Source organism: Phasianus colchicus, chromosome Z, assembly GCF_987193195.1.
Source record: "Phasianus colchicus chromosome Z, bPhaCol1.hap1.1, whole genome shotgun sequence".
NCBI lineage: Eukaryota > Metazoa > Chordata > Aves > Galliformes > Phasianidae > Phasianus > Phasianus colchicus.
The window spans coordinates 60710305-60728816 of NC_143476.1; the positions used below are offsets into that span (position 1 = coordinate 60710305).

At 41.3% G+C, this 18512-nt stretch overlaps 1 protein-coding gene and 2 long non-coding RNA genes across 4 annotated transcripts in view; 1 reads left to right on the forward strand and 2 right to left on the reverse strand.

The window, feature by feature from the left end:
* Positions 1–18512, forward strand: part of LOC149913026 (uncharacterized) — a 50903-nt gene that overhangs the window by 6068 nt on the left and 26323 nt on the right. The window lies entirely within an intron of this gene.
* LOC116228791 (uncharacterized) lies at positions 6546–10749 on the reverse strand. Its single transcript, XR_004166868.2, has 3 exons — positions 10663–10749; positions 8787–8890; positions 6546–6727 (listed from the first exon to the last, which is right to left on the reverse strand). It is a non-coding gene; the product is annotated as an uncharacterized LOC116228791 (long non-coding RNA).
* LOC116228790 (uncharacterized) lies at positions 12850–15186 on the reverse strand. Of its 2 annotated transcripts, none has more exons than XM_031592888.2 (3): positions 14756–15186; positions 14026–14077; positions 12850–13883 (listed from the first exon to the last, which is right to left on the reverse strand). In XM_031592888.2, the coding sequence occupies exons 1-3, from the start codon at positions 14897–14899 to the stop codon at positions 13036–13038; spliced, it is 1044 nt and encodes a 347-aa protein (XP_031448748.2). In that variant the 5' UTR covers positions 14900–15186; the 3' UTR covers positions 12850–13035. The 2 variants fall into 2 exon arrangements, with proteins under 2 accessions (XP_031448748.2, XP_031448747.2); XM_031592887.2 differs by having other exon boundaries at positions 14026–14080; positions 14756–15184.

Sequence of the window (18512 nt, forward strand, 5' to 3'; positions counted from 1 at the left end):
ATTCCCAGAACAGTTGTTGAAATTTGGAAGAGCATCCCCACAGACAAATAAATGCTTTGGACAGTAATTAATTAGCACTAGGGACTCATCTTCTTTTTTTGGACAAACCTTAAAATTCAAAATGATTGAAGTATCTTCTGAGAAGTATTGTTCTGCATGTACAGAGCAATTTACAAGGTTTTTTATTTGTTCCGCTTTCTAAAAATGGTTTACAGAGTTTACTGTGCGTACTTCAAACAGTAAAATTCCTTTCCAAGCCCTAAAAACACACTGGAGATAGAATTGGGATAACTGAAATCCAAGAAGCATTCTTTCTTTAAATTTTAAATTTAGCTTTAAAAAATACAAACAAACTATCAACATGACAAGTGCTGACTATCTAAAACAAGATAGATATTCTGAACTTTCTGAAAGTTTTATACCAGCAAGAATGTCACTTGCTACAGTTAGCTCCAATGATAATTTCAAGCTATACTTTTGGTTGTTCTGGTATGTCATGCTGGCATTGCTAAAACTTGCAGCGTGTTCCAGGCAGCATAACTTGTTACAGGGAGTAATGACATGATGGAAAAGAAGGTGACTAGGGACAGAAATAAAAATAAAAGCAGGTTGCTGGAACTAATGAGTAATTTTCTTGTGAGCTCATTCTGCAGTGAGTGTTGAACAGTAAGGAAATCTGTTTCAGATTAGATGTCCTTGCGAGTCAGTCTAAGCTCCCTGCCTTGTCAAAGAAACGGGCTAGGAATATTGCACATCTTGTGGAGTATTGCTACAGCAAAGCCATTGATTTTCTATCCTCCATTTTGGTTTTATGCAGTCTGAAGTCACTGCTGAGTAACGAGGAGTAATAAGCCAGCTCTCATGAGCTGATTTAATGTCATACATGTATTTGAAGTACACAGAGGTTTTCTTTGTTCACCACAAGCACAGTTATATAAAGAGACTTAAAAGGATAATTAACTGTCCTAAACAGCCCTCACCAGCCCCTTCTAAATATGAAGTTTGCTCTCATAAGCAATGTGATTAAAGCAGTCCCTCTATCATTTTTTAAGTAAGATCCATTCTGTTTGAAATCAGCTGCATCCCTACACATTTCTCACAGAGCGGAAGATAATATTTTACTACTGAATATGCATATCATTTGTAGCCAAAAATGGTTGGCTACTTTAAAAAAGAAAATATGTCTGTAGAGAGAAGTTGAAGAATAAATTGGTTTTTGTTCTAATTAAATTGCTTTATCTGCATTAAATAAAGATTCTCAACAGTTAAAAAGCAATCGTTGTGCTAATACATAGATTATGAAAGAAACAAGCTTATCATGTCATATCTGCATCAATTTCTGTTAAATATAGAGGAAAAGATTTGTTTATGTTCACGAAAAACAAAGCATATATAATTCAGTGCAAAAATGAAGCAGTTATTTTTCATATACAACATTTTTTCATTCTCCTCATCATAAACATAGTTTAAGATGTAATCTATGGGGTAGTGTAGTAAGATCAACAATACAACAAATGAAAAAAAAAAAAAAAGGGAAAAAGACAAACTTCTTGCTAAAGTCATTTGGAGCTATGCTACTGAGCTTACTGCTCTGGTACAGATGCACAACAGGAGCTGCTTCAGAGTCTGTGAAGATAGGTGATGGCCTTCATGTTGCAGAATATGATAATCTAAATCAGGTGATGATGAAATGAACACATGGGTTTAAACTTTCTTCTTCAAATTACACCTCTTCAAAATAATCCCTATTTTTCTTATTTGCTTGCAGCAGGAAGGACACAGTCTTTAACAACTATTTGAAAGAAAGAACAAAATATTGAGAATTGCTGTTAATCAAATGGGTCATCAGATAGCCTTTGAAGCAGAGAAGAAACCATGGAGACTCTTTAGCTAAATTTTACTTCATGCAATGTTGTTGGGAAAGGTGGCTGATAATATTTGGAGTCAAGCTATTGCCAGTAGTGTTTCATTTGTGAGTGAATGTCAACCAACTGCATATATAACCATGAGTGAAGACAGGAACAGAACTGCCTCCAGAAGAGATATTTCTGCTCTACATTAGATTAAAAAAATACTGTGTTGATCCCCTAGGGGAAGTCTTTCATTGTTTTGGACCAAGTAGGAACAGCGGTGGTGATTCTAAACATTGATTTCCTCATGTTCTTCAGATTTTGATAAGGTCGTATCTTTTATGTAGGAAAAATAAGTGTCTGGAAGGAGATAATGAAAGCAATCAGAACTGGCACTATTATGACTTACAGTATGAAGAGAACTGAAAGGTGATATCTGAGACAGTATTGGTCTGCTCTTCCAAGGTACTTAGTCCCAAAATCAAGGTGTCTTTTCAGATATTAACGTTTCAGAAATAAGTGAGGAACACTGGCTACAGGTTTCACAGTCAGCATTCCTTAATGTACTATGATCAGGAGGAAAAAAACACAATCTGCCATGGGCAAGTTTGTTACCCCCAAGTAATCTGCTATGTATATTCCACTGATGGAAACAAGATCTACTAGTCTTAGCATCTGTTATCTAAAGGAGATCATAGGCTTTGTTCTTGCTTGATCTCAGCTGCTATAATTACCTCTTTGATCAGACTTTTTATTCCAAACTACTCACAGTCCAGCAGCACACAGAATCCACTTAGCAGTATTTCTTTGTGTTACTTTTACCGTGTTTTCTCATTAAGCAGTTTTTGAGATGCTACTCCATTTTAAGCCTTCCTCTCCTTAAGCTGAGATCAATACAAGCGTTGTCCATTCCAAATTTTACACTAGCTATTAACTAGAGCTATTATAGAAAATTACTATTACAGTGAAGCCAACATCCTTCATCATCTCCATTAATTTATAAACAAACAAACAAACAAAAACCAATAAGAACAAAAAAGCCAATTTCCTTAAGTATTAAAAAGTGGTCTTTGGTCTAGCCAAATTGTTGTACTGAGATTCTGAATATATAGAATCCCCAATTTATGCCACTGATGCTGGCTGGTCTGAGATACATCATATATTTATCCACATTTATTCTTAAATAAGGATAGCACTTCCCTACCTTGAGTGTCTATGGTGAGAATAAAGCTGATTCATAATTACTGTGCTCTTGAATATTGGGAATCAGTTCAGTGAAATGAAATAAATTGAAATGAAATGCATACTGCATATGTACATATAGCAGCCCAAACATATTTCTAAATTTCTACTTGTATGAAGTTAAATTGCCATACCTCTGTGTCTATAGTCAGCATTCTTGTCATATCCACTGATTTAGTATGGAGCCCTGGTTAAATTAGATCAGGATTCTGTGGTGCTTTCTAGTCAATGTCATTGTCCTCATTATGAACACTTGTGTCCGTACACTGCATGCATTGGCACTGTAAAGGTTAATTAATGCCTCTAAAGTATGCTGAAAATGCTAAGTATTATTCAGTGTATATGTAGGGGCATGATAGATGGAATGGTGTAAAGTAAGATCACTGCAAAGATACAAACACAGCTAGATGCAATAAGTGTAATCTGTAGAGTGGAATCTTACAGATGTTGACATCACTGAGAGATTAAACAAATTCTGAGAATTATTAGTGACTAGGTAAGTTCCAACTAACTATTCACAACTACCTTTACCAACCTACAGATTCCTCTGATCATTCATGATATTATTGAAAACTGTACTCTCATTTCAAAACATCCATGTGACTCAAAACTTTGATAATGCAACAGAATGGCTGTATTTCAGTAACACTGATAACACCTGTCAGTTTCCAAGACACAAATATTTGAGAGTATAAGTTTATTTTGCAGAGGTACATGTCTTTCAGTCAAAATATATTGATAATCTCTAGATATGATTAATTTATATTCGGAGAATTGCTTTGATATAGAAAAAATAAAAAAAAATCATAAATCTTCAAAAAACATTTGGTGGAGGATGTTGATGAGACCTTCTATAAACATCTGAAAGTAGTCTCGTGATTCTCAGCATTGGTTCTTATGAGGTACTTCAACCATCCTAATATTTGTTAGAAAACAGCAACACAAGGTCCAGACAATTCCTCCAATTCGTTGATAATAAATTCCTGATACAGGTGGTGGGGGATCTGATCAGGAGAGGTGTGCTACTTGACCTTGTTTTTACTAACAAGGAAGGGCTGACTTATATTTTAGCTGAGGGGATATGAAGGTTGAGGGCAGCTTGGGATATGGCAATCATGAGATGGTGGAGTTCAATATCTTGTGTGGAAGAAGAAAAGCAGTAAGTAGCATTGCTACCCTGGCTTACAGAAGAGCTGACTTTGACCTCCTTAAAAACCTGCTTGGAAGTATCCCATGGGCTAGAGAGTTAGAAAATAAGAGGCCCATGAGAGCTGGCTATTCAACACCACTTCTGAGTCCAAGATCAGTGCATCCCTAAGAGTAAGATATCAGGGAAAGGTGGCAGGAGGCCTGCTTAGATGAACAAGAAATTCATGGATAAACTAAAAGGAAAGAAGATGCATGAAATGTGGAAAAAGGGTCTGTCCATCTGGTAAGAACATAGTAATGTTGTCAGGCCTGCAGGGATACAGTGAGGAAGGCTAAGACCCTCTTGGAACTGAACCTTGCAAAGGATGTAAAGGATAGCAAGAAAGGTTTTTTGAAGTATGTCAGTTAAAAGGAAGACTATGGAAAAGTGTGGGTCCCCTAATAAATGGAGTGGGTGTGTTGGAAACAGGAGACACTGAGAAAGTAGAGATTCTGAATGCCTTTTTTGCTTCTGTCTTTCATGCTAAGACTAGCCCTCAGGAATTCCTAATCCTGGAAGTAATAGAGAGAGTGTGGGGAAAGAAAGGCTTCCCATTCACTGAGAAGAACCTGATCAGAGAATATCAAGCCAAAATCAGTGCACACAAGTCCGACCCCAATGGGATGCACTCACATGTGCTGAAATAAATGGCAGATGTGATAGCTGAACCATTCTCTATCATCTTTGAAAGATATTGGCAAATGGGAGAGGTGTCTGAAGACTGGGAGATAGCCAATGCCACTTCAGTCTTTGAAAAGGGAAAGAAGGAGGATCCAGGAGGCTATAGACCAGTTAGCCTCACATTTGTCCCTGGAAAGGTGATGGAACAATTAGTTCTGGATACCATACCCAGGAGTAGTCAGCATGGATTCACCAAAGAGAAATCATGCTTGATCAACCTGGTAGCACTCTATGATGTCATCCCTGGCTGGGTGGATGGCAAAAAAGCGGTGGATGTTGTGTATCTTGACTTCAGCAAGGCATTCAACACTTTCTCCCACAACATCCTTGTTATGAAACGTAGAGTGTGTGGGATATATGAGTGAATGGTGAGGTAGATTCAGGACTGGCAGACTGGCAGAGCTCAAAGGGTTGCCACCAGCAAGCAGTCTGGCTGGTAGCCTGTAAATTGCAGTGTTTCCCAGCAGTCAGTTCAGTGTTCAGTCTTGTTCAATATCCTCATCAAGTACTTGGACGAAGGGATAGAGTGCATCCTCAGTAAGTTTGCTGATAATAGGAAACTGGGAAAAGTGGCTGTCACACCAAAAGACTGTGCCACAATTCAGCAAGATCTGGACAGACTGATGAGCTGGACAGGGAGAAACTTGATGAGGTTTAACAAGGGCAAGTGTAGAGCCTAGCACATGGGGAGGAATAACCTCATGCATCAGTACAAGTTAGGGGATGACCTGCTTGAGAGAAGCTCTGTAGAGAATGACTTGGGGGTTCTGGCATACAAGTTGGCCAAAAGCCAGCAGGGTGCCCTTGTGGCCAAGAAGGCCGATGGCATCCTGCAAGCAAGTCAAGGGATCCTCCCACTCTAGTCTGCCCTAGTGAGGTCGACTGTGTCCAGTTCTAGGCTATCTGATTCAAAAAAGACAGAGATGTCCTAGAAGGAGTCTAGCAGAAGGCCACAAAGATGATGAAGGGTCTGGAGCATTTCCCATTTGACAAAAGGCTAAGTAACCGGGGTCTGCTTGAGGAAAATCATACTAAGGAGGGATCTGATTAATGTTTATAAATATTTAAAGGGAGGTAGGAGGCAAATGGATGAGGCCAGGCTCTTCTCAGTGGTGTGTAGGAATAAGACAAGGAGCAGTGGCCTAAAATTTGTACATAGGAAGTTCCATGCAAACATGAGGATGAACTTCTTTACGGTGAGGATGACAGAGCACTGGAACAGGCTGTTCAGTGAGGCTGTAGAGTCTCCTTCTACTGAGATATTCAAGTCCCTTCTGGATATCTACCTTTGTGACCAACTGTAGCTCTAGCAGGGAGGTTGGACACAATGATCTTTTGACATTCCTTCTAATCCCCAGCTTCCAATCCCAGTGTGCAAAGTCTTCACTACAGAAAGTTGCTAGATATTTCTGATGGTTTGACTCAATTTTTATAGCAGTTACAAAATTGAAGTTAGTCTGTGGAAACTGGTAATCAAATAGTTTTCACAAACATGTTTTGTTTCTTTTGCATTAGCTTTTTATTTAATGGAAATTAAGGGAACTAAATAATTTTTAATTCTTACTTATATTTTAGCTATAAACTTTTGCCAGATAATGTTGATTTTTAATTTGAAATGTGTGAGGTTCATTAGTGTTTTTCTAAGTATAAGGAAATGAGCAAAAGCAAGGAGGAAGAGAAGAGGAAACATATTCAGACCATATCCAGCAATGGAGTTTGTCAGGCAGATAATGAGGCTTCCTGTTTTCTTCTAATTGAAAATGATCTAGAAAAAAAAAAAAAAAAGAAAAAATATTCTTCATCATTCTGAGTTCTAGATGTTTAAGACATTTAGATATTCTTATGTTAGTAAGCAAATTTATACACAGGCATGCTGAGAAAACAGGAAAAAAAAAAAAAAAAAAAAAGTACCCTAGTAAATATTAACTGTATTTTTTCCATATCACTAATCAAAGTGAGATGGTACCACTTCTCTTACTTCACCTTTGATTACTACAGTGTTGGAAGCAGTCAGTCACTACAAGCTTGGCAGCTGCAGGATCCAAATGTACAGCCTCTGGAATGAATCTCTCTGTCAGTGGCAGCTGGCTATCGACTTCTTTTTTCTGTTCTACTCAGCAGATTTGATGTGATTAGTGCTGTGTTTTACACCAAGGCTATCCATTTCCACACCATTTTCTTGTAATGATGAGGAACTGAGTATGGCATGCTTTTGATGCATAAGAACAAACTATGCATAGAGACCCTGTTTCTCTTGTTTTATCTTGTTGTTTTATCTTCTTTAACCTACGTGGATTTAGCTTTAATTTATCTACACATACCAAGCAGAAAAAGTTCGAGATCCATGGTGATCCTACACCAGCAACACAGCAAATTCAGCTCTCTCCTCTGTTTTTTAAGTAGTACAGAATACTCCTGTCAACTTTCAGGAAAACGACTGTAGATAGCAACTAGGACTAAGAAAAAGATTCTTATACACTTAATCTGAAGCCATCTGCTAATTGACTGTAAATAAAAGTTAATTAAAATAATTCTGAAAAAGAAACAGTTAATCATTCTAGAGAATATGGTTGAGGTTGAAATAGAGAAAGCTTTATAAAAACAGAGGCATAGATTATACAAAATGAATGTAAATTAGGCAAAAATTGCATATTTGATATACCAGCTTCAGGGAAAAAGAAGAGCTTTTAAACTGATTCCTGTCCAGAACAATGACTGAGTAAAAAGTAACATGGAGAGCAGAGCCTGAGAGAATGGAGCACATTGCTTATTTGTGGCACTAGGCTCTGGTAATCCAACATTAGATAATCCAGAGCTGCCTGCACATGTTTATTTTGTAGTCTTTTGTTCAGACTTATTCCATTTCTTGGATTGTGATCAGCTCGACCACATGCAGAACAAGAATGAATTGGTCCTAATTCTCCTGGGTTTTCTAATTAAAATAGAGCTGTAACTGAAATTTATTAGGGTAAGATACAATCTCACAAGTTATTTTCTGCTAATGGCAGAAGGTGCTGTGAGTTTCTGGACACTTTAATAACTGTTCTTATGACATATGCAATTTAATTAGCAGGACTGCTGTCTTCATTTGTAATTGAAGTACATACTAGCCATCTCTGTCCCAAGTGCACCATCCAAAGAGAGGACTGAAAGGGGAAAAGTACACACAACGATTTTTTTTATAAATATATACTACTAGGTTTCATAGAATCATAGAAACGTGTAATGGGTTGAGTGGGAAAAAATCTTTAAGATCATCTAGTTCCAACTCCCCTTCTACATGCAGGGACACCTCCCACTACACCAGGCTGCCCAGAGCCCCATCCAGCCTGGCTTTAAATGCCTCCAGAGAGGGGGCATTCACAACCTCTTTAGGCAACCTCTTTCAGTGTCTCATCACTCTCACTGCAAAGAATTTCTTCCTCATATCTAGCCTAAATCTACCCTCTTTCTATTTAAAGCCAGTTCCCCTCATCCTGTCACTAAACAGCCTTATAAAATGTCCCTCCCCAGCTTTCTGTAGGCCCCTTTCGGATACTGGAAGGCTGTTATAGGGTCTCCAGAGCCTTCTCTTTTCCACCCTGAAAAGCTTCAGCTTTCTCAGCCTGTCCTAGCAGAGGTGCTCCAGCCCTCTGATCTTCTCTGTGGCCTTCCTCTGGACCCTCTCCAACAGCTCAATGCCTTTCTTATGATGGGTCCCCAGAATAGGACGCAGTACTCCAGGTGTATTCTGATGGCCGAAGTATTTTCTCCATGCACTTTCTTAATTAGTCTAAAGGAAGAACATTCTCCTTTCCCTTCTGTATATCGCAAGAGTGTCTCACAGATATGAATGACAGCAACTCTTGACTTCCAAATGCATGAGAATATACATCCAGGGTAGAGCTAAAGCATAAAACTGCCCCAATTCTTTCTTTGCTTCTTGCTCCTGTATAAAAAAAAAAAAAAAAGGAATAGGGGATATTGATTCAAGTCTTGAAGTACAAAGTCTGCATTTTTCCAGAGCAAGTAATACAGCTTATGAATAAAAGAAAAAAAGGATATGCCATTAACCTTGGATATACAGACATGAACAGACATGAAACACCCCTCTGGTGTCTCATTGAGTTAATTGGGAAATTGTTTTTACAGTGCCTGGTAAATTTAGCAGCCTTTGTCCCCAATTCTTGGCTTCCTTTTACTATATTTACTCAATGAATTTTTTCTGGAGCTAAGTTCACCAATGTGGTGGCTGCTTATATGTTGCTCTGGTCATATACCATTAAACTAGCTGTAATGACCTGCAAAGATGGAGAAAAAGTGTAGGTGGATGAACTGGCTGGTCAACTTTGGCAATATGAAGAAAGTTTACTGGCCTGTATGAAGTGAGTAACTAATGCAATAACCAGAACTCTAGCTAGGTATAGGGAAGAAACAGCTGGCTTTTTTGACTGTTTCAATTCTATGGCATGGCATAACAGAGCTACAGGAGTATAAGATCCTAGTGATCACAGGTGCACAACATGCCCTAGTGTCACCAAGTTAAAAAGGGGCGGTGTCATTGTTTTATGATATTTGTTTATTGGTATTCCACATCATAACATCATTTAGTGCACTGGGAGTTAAAGTATTAATGCTCTAGTTCCAGGTACCTGTCCCAGAAGAGAATAGGAACTACATTCCCCAGAAGACTGTTTGCTGTGCAGTTATCATTTCTGCTCAGGGGGAATAGATATAAGGTCTTGGTGGGTCAACCGGCATCCCTCTTTTCAGTCGTCAGCCTCTCCTCACTGCTGCTCATTCTAACTGTGTGCATTGCCTTAGCACTAGCATAAGGCCTACAGCTTTTAGATACTCTCTCATTATATTTGATTTATTAGCTTCAATTCTAATTATATTGTATTATAATGTGCTATCTTGTATTCCAGTATCGTATTTAGTAAGTTAGTTTGTTTTTCCTCAGATTGTTGCTGCTGTTTTTAATTATTCGGGGTCCCCTGTTTCCTTTGTCTGGAGGCACGGATTTGCAAAATCCCTCACCCAGCTAGTCATGGAACTGGGCTGAACCAGCCTGTAAGCCGTTGACAGGCAGAAATCATCTGCATTTCTGGAGCGACAAGGGCAATCCCAGGAGCTAATTGCACTGAGGGTCAACATGAGCCTAACTGTGACTGAATGGCTGAAGCACCCTACTGTGACAGGTCCAGAGACTCTGTGCATCCTTGGCATAGACAACCTCAGGAGAGGATGCTTCAGTGGGCTTTTGATATAGATGCCTTAGAGAAGGAGGGCCATAGCAGCTGCCTACTTTGGTCTCTCAGAGGAGCCTTCTGCTGAAAGCAGAACAGCAGGTGCCAGTCGCTGCTGCAACAGTGAACTGGCAGTAATATTGCATTAACTGTGACTCCTTGATACCCATCCATAAGCTTATTCATCAGTTGGAAAGCCAAGGAGTAATCAGAAAAACTCTCTCACCCTGTATTAGTCCCATATGGCCAGTGCAAAAGTCCAGTGAAGATGGGAAGCTAACAGTGTACAATCATGGCTTGAATGAAGCCACATCACTGAATGCTGCTTGCAGACATGCAAAACTTCAACAAGAACTTCAGTCAAAGGCAGCCGAGAGGTATGCCACAACTCATATTGTCAATGCGTATTTTTTTTATCTCTTTGGCATCAGAATACAGGCCACAGTCAGCTCTCGCATGGAAGGACTCTCACCTGGAACTCACTGCCTCAGGTTTGGTATCACAGTCCTACCATTTACCACAGGATGATCCGAACTGCCCTAGAACTGAGGGAAGCTCCTGAACATCTGCAATACATTGATGACATCATAATGTGGGACAAAACAGCAGAGGAAGTTTTTGAGAAAGGGAAGAAAGTAATCTAAATCCTTCTGAAATCCAGTTTTGCCATAAAATAAAGTCAAAGGGCCTGCAAAGGAGATCCAATTTCTGGGCAAAAAATGTCAAAATGAATATCTTCAAATCTAAATAGAGGTGATCAATAAAAATCTTGGTACAGATGCCTAAAAGAGGTGGAGGTGAAATCACACAATCACAGAGTTAGAGGGATTGGAAGGGCTGTCTAGAGATCACCTAGTCCAATCCCCGAGCTAAAAGCAGGTTTTGAAAAGTAGGTCACTCAGAAAGTCATCCAGACTTTCTTGAATATTTTCAGAGAAAGAGACTCCACAACCTCCCCAAGCAGCCTGTTTCAAAGCTCTGTCACTCTCACAGTAAATAAATTCTTCCTAGTATTGCCATGGAACCTCCTATGTTCCAGTTTCTGCCTGTTGCATCTCGTTTTGCTGCATGCCACCTGAAAGATGGTATGCGAATTTTGCTGCATGCTCCCCCAACTTGACTCCCAAACTTTAGGTGTTCATAGGCAGTAATTCAATCCCCTCTCACTCTTCTCCTCCCCAGACTGAGCAGTCCCAGATATCTCATCCTTTCCACTTGTTCTCCAAGACCCAAATCATTTTTGTGGCCTCCCCCTGGACTTTTTATAGAAGATCCCTTTCTTTTATGAAATGAGGAGCCCAGAACCGGACACAATATTCCATATGTGGACACACCAGTGCAGAGTTGCAGAGTAGAGAAGAAGGATCACATCCCTCGATTGGCTGTCCATGCTCTTTTTAATGCACCTCAGGATAACATAGGCCTTCTTGGCCACAAGGACAGTGTTGGATCACAGACAACTTGACCACCAAAACACCCTTCTGTGCAGATATCCTTTCCAACAGGTCATCCTGTAACCTGTACTGATGCATACAGCTATTCTCCCCATTGTGCAGGACACGATGCTCCTGTTGAAGTTCATCAGGTTCCTCTCTTCCCAACGCTCTGGTCTGCCCAGGTCTCACTGAATGGCAGCACAATCTTGTGATGCATCAGACACTCCTCTCAGCTTTGTATCATCAGGGAACTTGCTGAGGGTGAACTCTGTCCTTTCATCCAAGTAGTTGATGAAGATGTTGAACAAGACCAGATCCAGCATCACCCTCAGGGGAACACCACTTATTACAAGACTCCAACTAGACTGTGCCACCAATAATGACCTTCTGAGCTCTGCCAGTCAGCCAGTTCTCAATCCACCTCACTGTCTGCACACCTATCCCACACTCTTAAGTTTCATGACAAGGATATTGTGGGAAAGAGCATCAGATGCCTTGCTGAAGTCAAGGTAAACAACACCCACTGCTTTTCCCCAGTCTACTCAGATTTAATTAATTGCGAGATTTAATTATAAGTGAGCCTTAGCCTTCCTGGTTGCATCCCTGCAAGCCTGATAATATTCCAGTTTTCTTCCCTAGTGACTGGGCCCTTTCTCCACATTTTATGGTATTTCTTCTTCTCTTTGAGTTTATAAGTGAGCCCCTTGTTGTTTCTACATTTTTTGTTCAACTTCTTACCCTTAGAGATTCTAAGCATGGCAAAAGTGATTCTTAAATGTCGATCAGCACTCGTAGGTCACCTTTTCTTCCAACTTTCTAACTACTAACTAGGTTCTTGAACAGGACAAAGTTGGCTTTCTTGGAGTTCAGGGCTTCAGTCCTACTTATTGCCTTGCTTCTCCCACACAAAACCTTGAATTCTACTGCCTTGAGATCACTGCATCCCAGACTTCCCCAGTCCTTTGTTGTTCGGAAGAAAAAGATCCAGCAGCACATCTTTCCTTGCTGGGTTCTCTACCACCTGTGTCAGAAAGTTATCTTCAACAAATTGCAGGAATCTCCTAGACTGAATGTGTCTGGAACATGTCCAATAAATATCAGGTGGTGGCTATGAAAACAAATGCCGGTAATTGTGAGGCTAAATTCAGCTTTGTGTGGAAGACCTCAACAGTTTTCTCATCCTAGCCTGGTGGCCTGTAATAAATACTCAGATTTGAGAGGAATGGCTTTAATATTTTTAATGGGAATAGGAAAAATCAGGGGGACATTTTCAATGGGGAGGCCTCTGCCTTCACAGTGCAGGCAGCAGGAGTTGGTTTCCACCTGATATCTTATGTGGTGCCCATTCCCAGATGCCAAGAAGGGTAATGGATGTGGAGTGAAGCACACTGTAGTCATGTGGATGTTGGCTATGCCTGAGGTGTTGCTGGCAGCCTCCCAGACAAGACCCACTGGTGGTGCAGTTTCTTTTCACGGATGTGGAGCTCCAGGGTCTCATGCACCTCTTCCTCCAGGAACAGAGCCTCCAGTGAACAGAAGTAGATGGGGGCAATGCTGGAGTGGTGTGGTGTGTTAGCTGTGCAAACTGATGTCCTGTGTGTGTACATCTTGTGTGACTGCTGCACAATGGTGGGGAAGGCTCTCAGCTTGGTCTCTACAGACTTCCTCAGGATATGCATCTTCAGGAGCTTCCAGAAGTCCAGTACTTGTTCTAGCCTTGACACACAATGAGAATCCACTCCAGCGGGCAGATCAGCAGAGGAAACCATGGTAGGGAGTGATGCAGTCCAGTGGCAAACATCTCTCATTGGCTGCACGGGATCTGTCTCTGTAAGTTGGTGGGCCTGGCTAAGAAGTCCAAGATTGAAGGTGATTGCGTCAGCTGGCCCCTGCATTGTCAGCAATTTTTGGTATCTCGCTGTGTGCTCAAGATGGATTTTCCTCTGTTTTCTCAGCTCTGACTGGCACAAGAGTTCAACAGAGGATAGGTAAATTTGGGTGGTCAGATTCCTCCTGGCTGAGGAATGGGATGCGCTGGCTGTATTCTCTTCCCTGCAGGAGGTTCTGGAGTTTGAAGATGAAGAGGAGTGCGGATGGTGGGATGCCTTCATTCTGGCCCATCTGGCATGGTGCTGCAAAAGCCTCTTCCAGATGGCCTGGCTGCAGCGAGCACAGTCAGGTCTGTAACACAAGAACTGGCCCAGAGGCCTGCCATCCAGGGAGAGCAGACCAAGCTCACCTGTGTGCACCTCACCACCTGCAAAAGATGGGGGATGTGAGGCTCCATGAACAAGAGCATTCCAGGCCTCCAACCTTAAGTCCAGGTCTGGTGGCCAGCTGATAGTTGAAGACTGGACCAGCACTGGAACACCAGTACCCAGGGACGAGCAAAACTTTACCTGATTCCCGTGTATTCATGCAATATGTCCTGTGCCAGCTCCTGACAGAGACCTGCTAGAAGAAAGCAGCACTCATAGAATTACAGAATCAAATAGTCATAGAATGGCTTATCTTGAAATGAACCTTGAAAATCATATATTTTCAACACTCTGCCTTGCACAGGGATGTCACCCACCAGATCAGGCTACTGCATATTCAGACAAAACAATACCAATTCCCTCAACTTCTCTCTGTATTAGAGATGCTCCAGCCCTATGATCTTCTATGTGAGCTGCACTCCCCTACAACAACTTCACGTCTTTCTTGTGCTGAGGACCCCAGGCCTGGAGACATTACTTCAGATGGGGCCTCACAAGGGAAGAGCATGTTGGGAACATTCATTTCCCTCATTCTGCTGACCACAATTCTTTCGATGTGACCAGGATATGCTGGGCACTCTGGGCTGGCTGCACGAGCACACTGCTGGCTCATGTCAAACTTTTTGTTCACCAGAACACCCAAGTCCTTCTCCATAGGGCTTCTGTCAGTAACTTTTCTTAGTCTGTACACATACTGGGGATTGTCCTGACCCACGTGCAGAACCTTGCACTCAGCTCTGCTGAACCTCATTATGATTCCAGTGATTGTGGTCCCAGCTGAACCCACCAAGAGGCTCATGTCCCCACCTGCTCCCAAACCTTTCTCCTGCAAGGCTCCCTGGGAAGGGCTGACCTAGAGCCTTTCTCCTACCTGATGGCATTTTTTGGAGAAGTTGAACAAACAACACAGGGCAGCCCAGGCTATCAAGAATGTGAGGAGGCAAGGGCCAAAGCACTGCCAGTCGTGCAGTGCTAATTTCACGGCATTCAGCATGCTGGGACTAGAGCCACACATGTCCTTACATCTTCCTCTAGAGATGGAAACCAGGCATCTGCTGTTGTCACTAGGGGAACTGTGAAGTCACTGTCAGCTCCATGACATCCTCCAGCACACCAGAGACTCCAGGAAGGACACAGACCAAGGAACACAGAAGACCACTCAGCTAGGCCAGTGGTTGTGGTTTCTTCAGAGTGATCCTGGGCAAGAAGTTTGGGTAACCTAGGGCCTTCTGGCCAGAAAAAGCCATTCTGAGTTGTCAGGAGAGGACACTAAGATTAAGAAAACAGCATGCTTTAGTGTGCTGAAGTAAAAAGACTTCTTTGAACTGAAGCTCCTGACTTCCATGGTGTTTCCAATACTTTCAAGTTCCCTCAATAGAACTACTTTAGACATTTATAATCCTTCTCTTCCTAAGAGCTGGGAGGTTCTGGTGAGTTTATGAGAGATTGTTTCACTAGATGATCTTTGACTGTCACTATGAGGGCACTGAAATGCAGCACAGTGACTCACTCAGAATGAGTGCTTCTGGGGCCCAGATCTGCCGTGCTGCAGCCTTGAGTGGCCCTGTAACCACTGCCATACGTCAAGCATGGTGGACACAGAGCAGCAGGATGCTGGGGTCCAGTAGAAATTTGCTTTCATTCACCATCCGGCGGTTAACACAGACTCACGGGAAGATGCGGCATGAGGATGCTTGATTTATGGGGGCACAGTGATTACAGCACAGGCCTGTGTATAGGGACAACCATACAAAGCCCCAAGGCCACAGACTGCAAGATTTTATGATTCTGAAAGCCTTTCCCAACCTATGATTCTGTGATTCCGCGACATTTGACCAAGAACTGCAGTGATATGAATAGAAGAAATGGTTTCCCATTGAAAGAGGATAGAGCTAGATTAGATAGTGGAAAAAAATCTGTTACCACAAGAGTGGTGAGGAACAACTCGTTTAAGAAGGCTGTCCCATCTTCAAGAGTACTCAAATCTAGAATAGATGCGGCTTTGGGCAACCTACAAGAACTGCTCTGAAAGCAGTGCCTCCTGTCTTATTATGTAAGGTCACAACTCCGCAGGCAGATGATAGGTGGTGATAGGGCAGTAGAGGTTGAACCTTCCTGACAATATTCTGTTACATCTTCTTGCCATGAGACAGCTGGGAACAGAGGAGCAGTCTGACAAAATGGAGTCTGACACTGAAGCACATATGAAGCAAAGGTATAATTGAATTCCTCTGTCAATGGATGCCATTTATTCCAGAATTGGAATTGACATCCATCAACACTTACATAAATAGGTGACATTACTTTCAGAGCAACCTGTTCAGAATAAGGCATCCTTGTTAATGGCAGAGACATTGAACTGCATGATCTTTAATATTCTCTACCCAAAACATTTTATTCTTCTATGGTTTTATGATTTATTATACAAATTCCACCACTGTCTCATGATGAGAGGAAGACCAAAACTGATAAACCTATGGGCTTACTTTACCAGTAGCTTCTGTGATTTGAAGGACAAACTTTCACTACTCAGGTTTTTTATGAATTTGTGACCTCCTTTCTACACACTTGTCTAGCTGATTGTCAGCTGAATCTTCCCCTTCAAGAAGTTCACAGAAATGGCTTTTGTCACATCATCTGATAGTATCATAATCCAGGGAGAGGACTTGATCAACCATTACTCTTAACCTGTTATAATCATTTATCCTTCAGACACTGACAATGTTCCAAAGCTGGTACCAATACTGGTCAGCTTGTCTCTCCATAATACTGAACATCGGCCTTACTTTTCCCAATATTTGAATGGCAGACCACTCTGATAAGAAAGGATCAGTTCTTGGTGTGAAAGCCTCTGGACAGGGGTGTTTAAGTCTCTTCTCTGGCATGCAGAGCACCTTCTCCCTCACTTCTCTTGTACCCCTGGTGCCCAAACAGCTGTTTCTCACCTTCAAGTTCCCAACTCCTCACACTCTTGCAAGTATTTTTCCTTTCCCTATGTTTTCACAGAAGAGCCACCAGCTACATTGGTGGGCTCAGCTGTCATCTGTACAGGTGGTGTGGTGAAGCTGTTTGGGACTGGCAGGAATTGCCTGGAACCATCTGGAGTGTTTGGCACAAGAGCTGGCCCAGCCCAATCGAAACTCTTATTATACTGTGTGAGATATTCTAAGTGTAGGATCACATAAAATACATGCTGGACAAGGCAGTCTGGGTTATTCCACCCTCAGCAAAGGTAAGTCCATCAGTGAAATTGTTTTTCCTTATGGATGTGAGGGCATATGGTGAGTTACATGGCAGGAAAGAGCAGCCCAGTGTGTACCTCAAGTTGATTTGATGTTGGGTAAGGATAGGCAATAACTTGAATTGCTTGATGGTAATTGAATGACATAATTTCTATGATTGCTATATGCCTTATCAACAGTATTACAGTAAGTATCACCTAGACTTCAGAAAAATCACAGAATCACAGAACTGTGGGGGTTGGAAGAGACCTCTGGAAATCATCTAGTCCAACCCCCCTGCCAAAGCAAACTCCTAGACCAGGTTGTGCTGTAGGTGTCCAGGTGGGTCATGAATATCTCCAGAGAACGAGACTCAACAACTCCCTTGGGCAGCCTGTTCCAGTGCTCCATCACTATTACTGTGAAGAAGTACTTACCTACATTTGTGCGGAAATTCTTATGCTCCATAATAAATGAATTCTGATGGAGCCAGAGAATAGACTTACAGTTTGATACCTTCATCAGCTTACTCTCAGCAGCACACAGATAGCTTTTCTTTCTTTGTAATGTTCTATGAGATTAATTTTCCATGTCTTTATTATTCTTTTTTGCCTACAAAACTTCTACATCTGGAACAAAAGAGAGCACTTAGTTTGATTTTTTCACCCTGAGCAGGGTTACAAGCTAAATACATGTTGGGAGAGACCCGTTACTAATAAGAGAATCGTTCACCTGGGGCTGCCAGAAACAGTTCAGGTAGAATTCAGTAAGAGAAACATAGTGACAATTTTAGAGAAAACCTGGTGATGTGACTTCTGAAACGCACGTTTTGGTCTGGACATGGCTGAAAAATACCAAAAAGATTAGGTCAGACCTGTAAGTTTCAGTTCTTCTAAAAGAATGCAATAAGCGATCAGTGCTATCCTGTTTTGTTTTTTTGTTTTCTTTTTTTGTTTTCTTTCTCTCTGCCTAATAAACTTGCCTAATAAACATCAAACATAACTTGAGTTATGTGTGATGAGGACACAGAAACTTCCTGAAAGAGTACTGGTATTTCTGATAATTTAACCTTAATTCAAGAAAATGTATATTTTTAAATGCATATGGTTGTAATCATCTAGCAAAATGGTTTCGATCTAGCAACAACTGGCAGAGAAAGGAGGAAAAAACTGAGAACAGTGCAGGCTCCAAGAACATTCCCAAGGGACATTTTCAACAATAGAAAGATTAACATGAGAGAATGAAAGACACACTCGATTCACAGCCTTTTCAAGCTCTGTTATCAGTTGTTCTAGGATCTAGATTCTTTTTAGGAGTAATTTGATTTACAAGCACGAAGCTGACTGACAGTTTAAATGAAGGATAGGTATGTCAGATTCTTGGCAAACAGAGATACAGCTTGGGTAG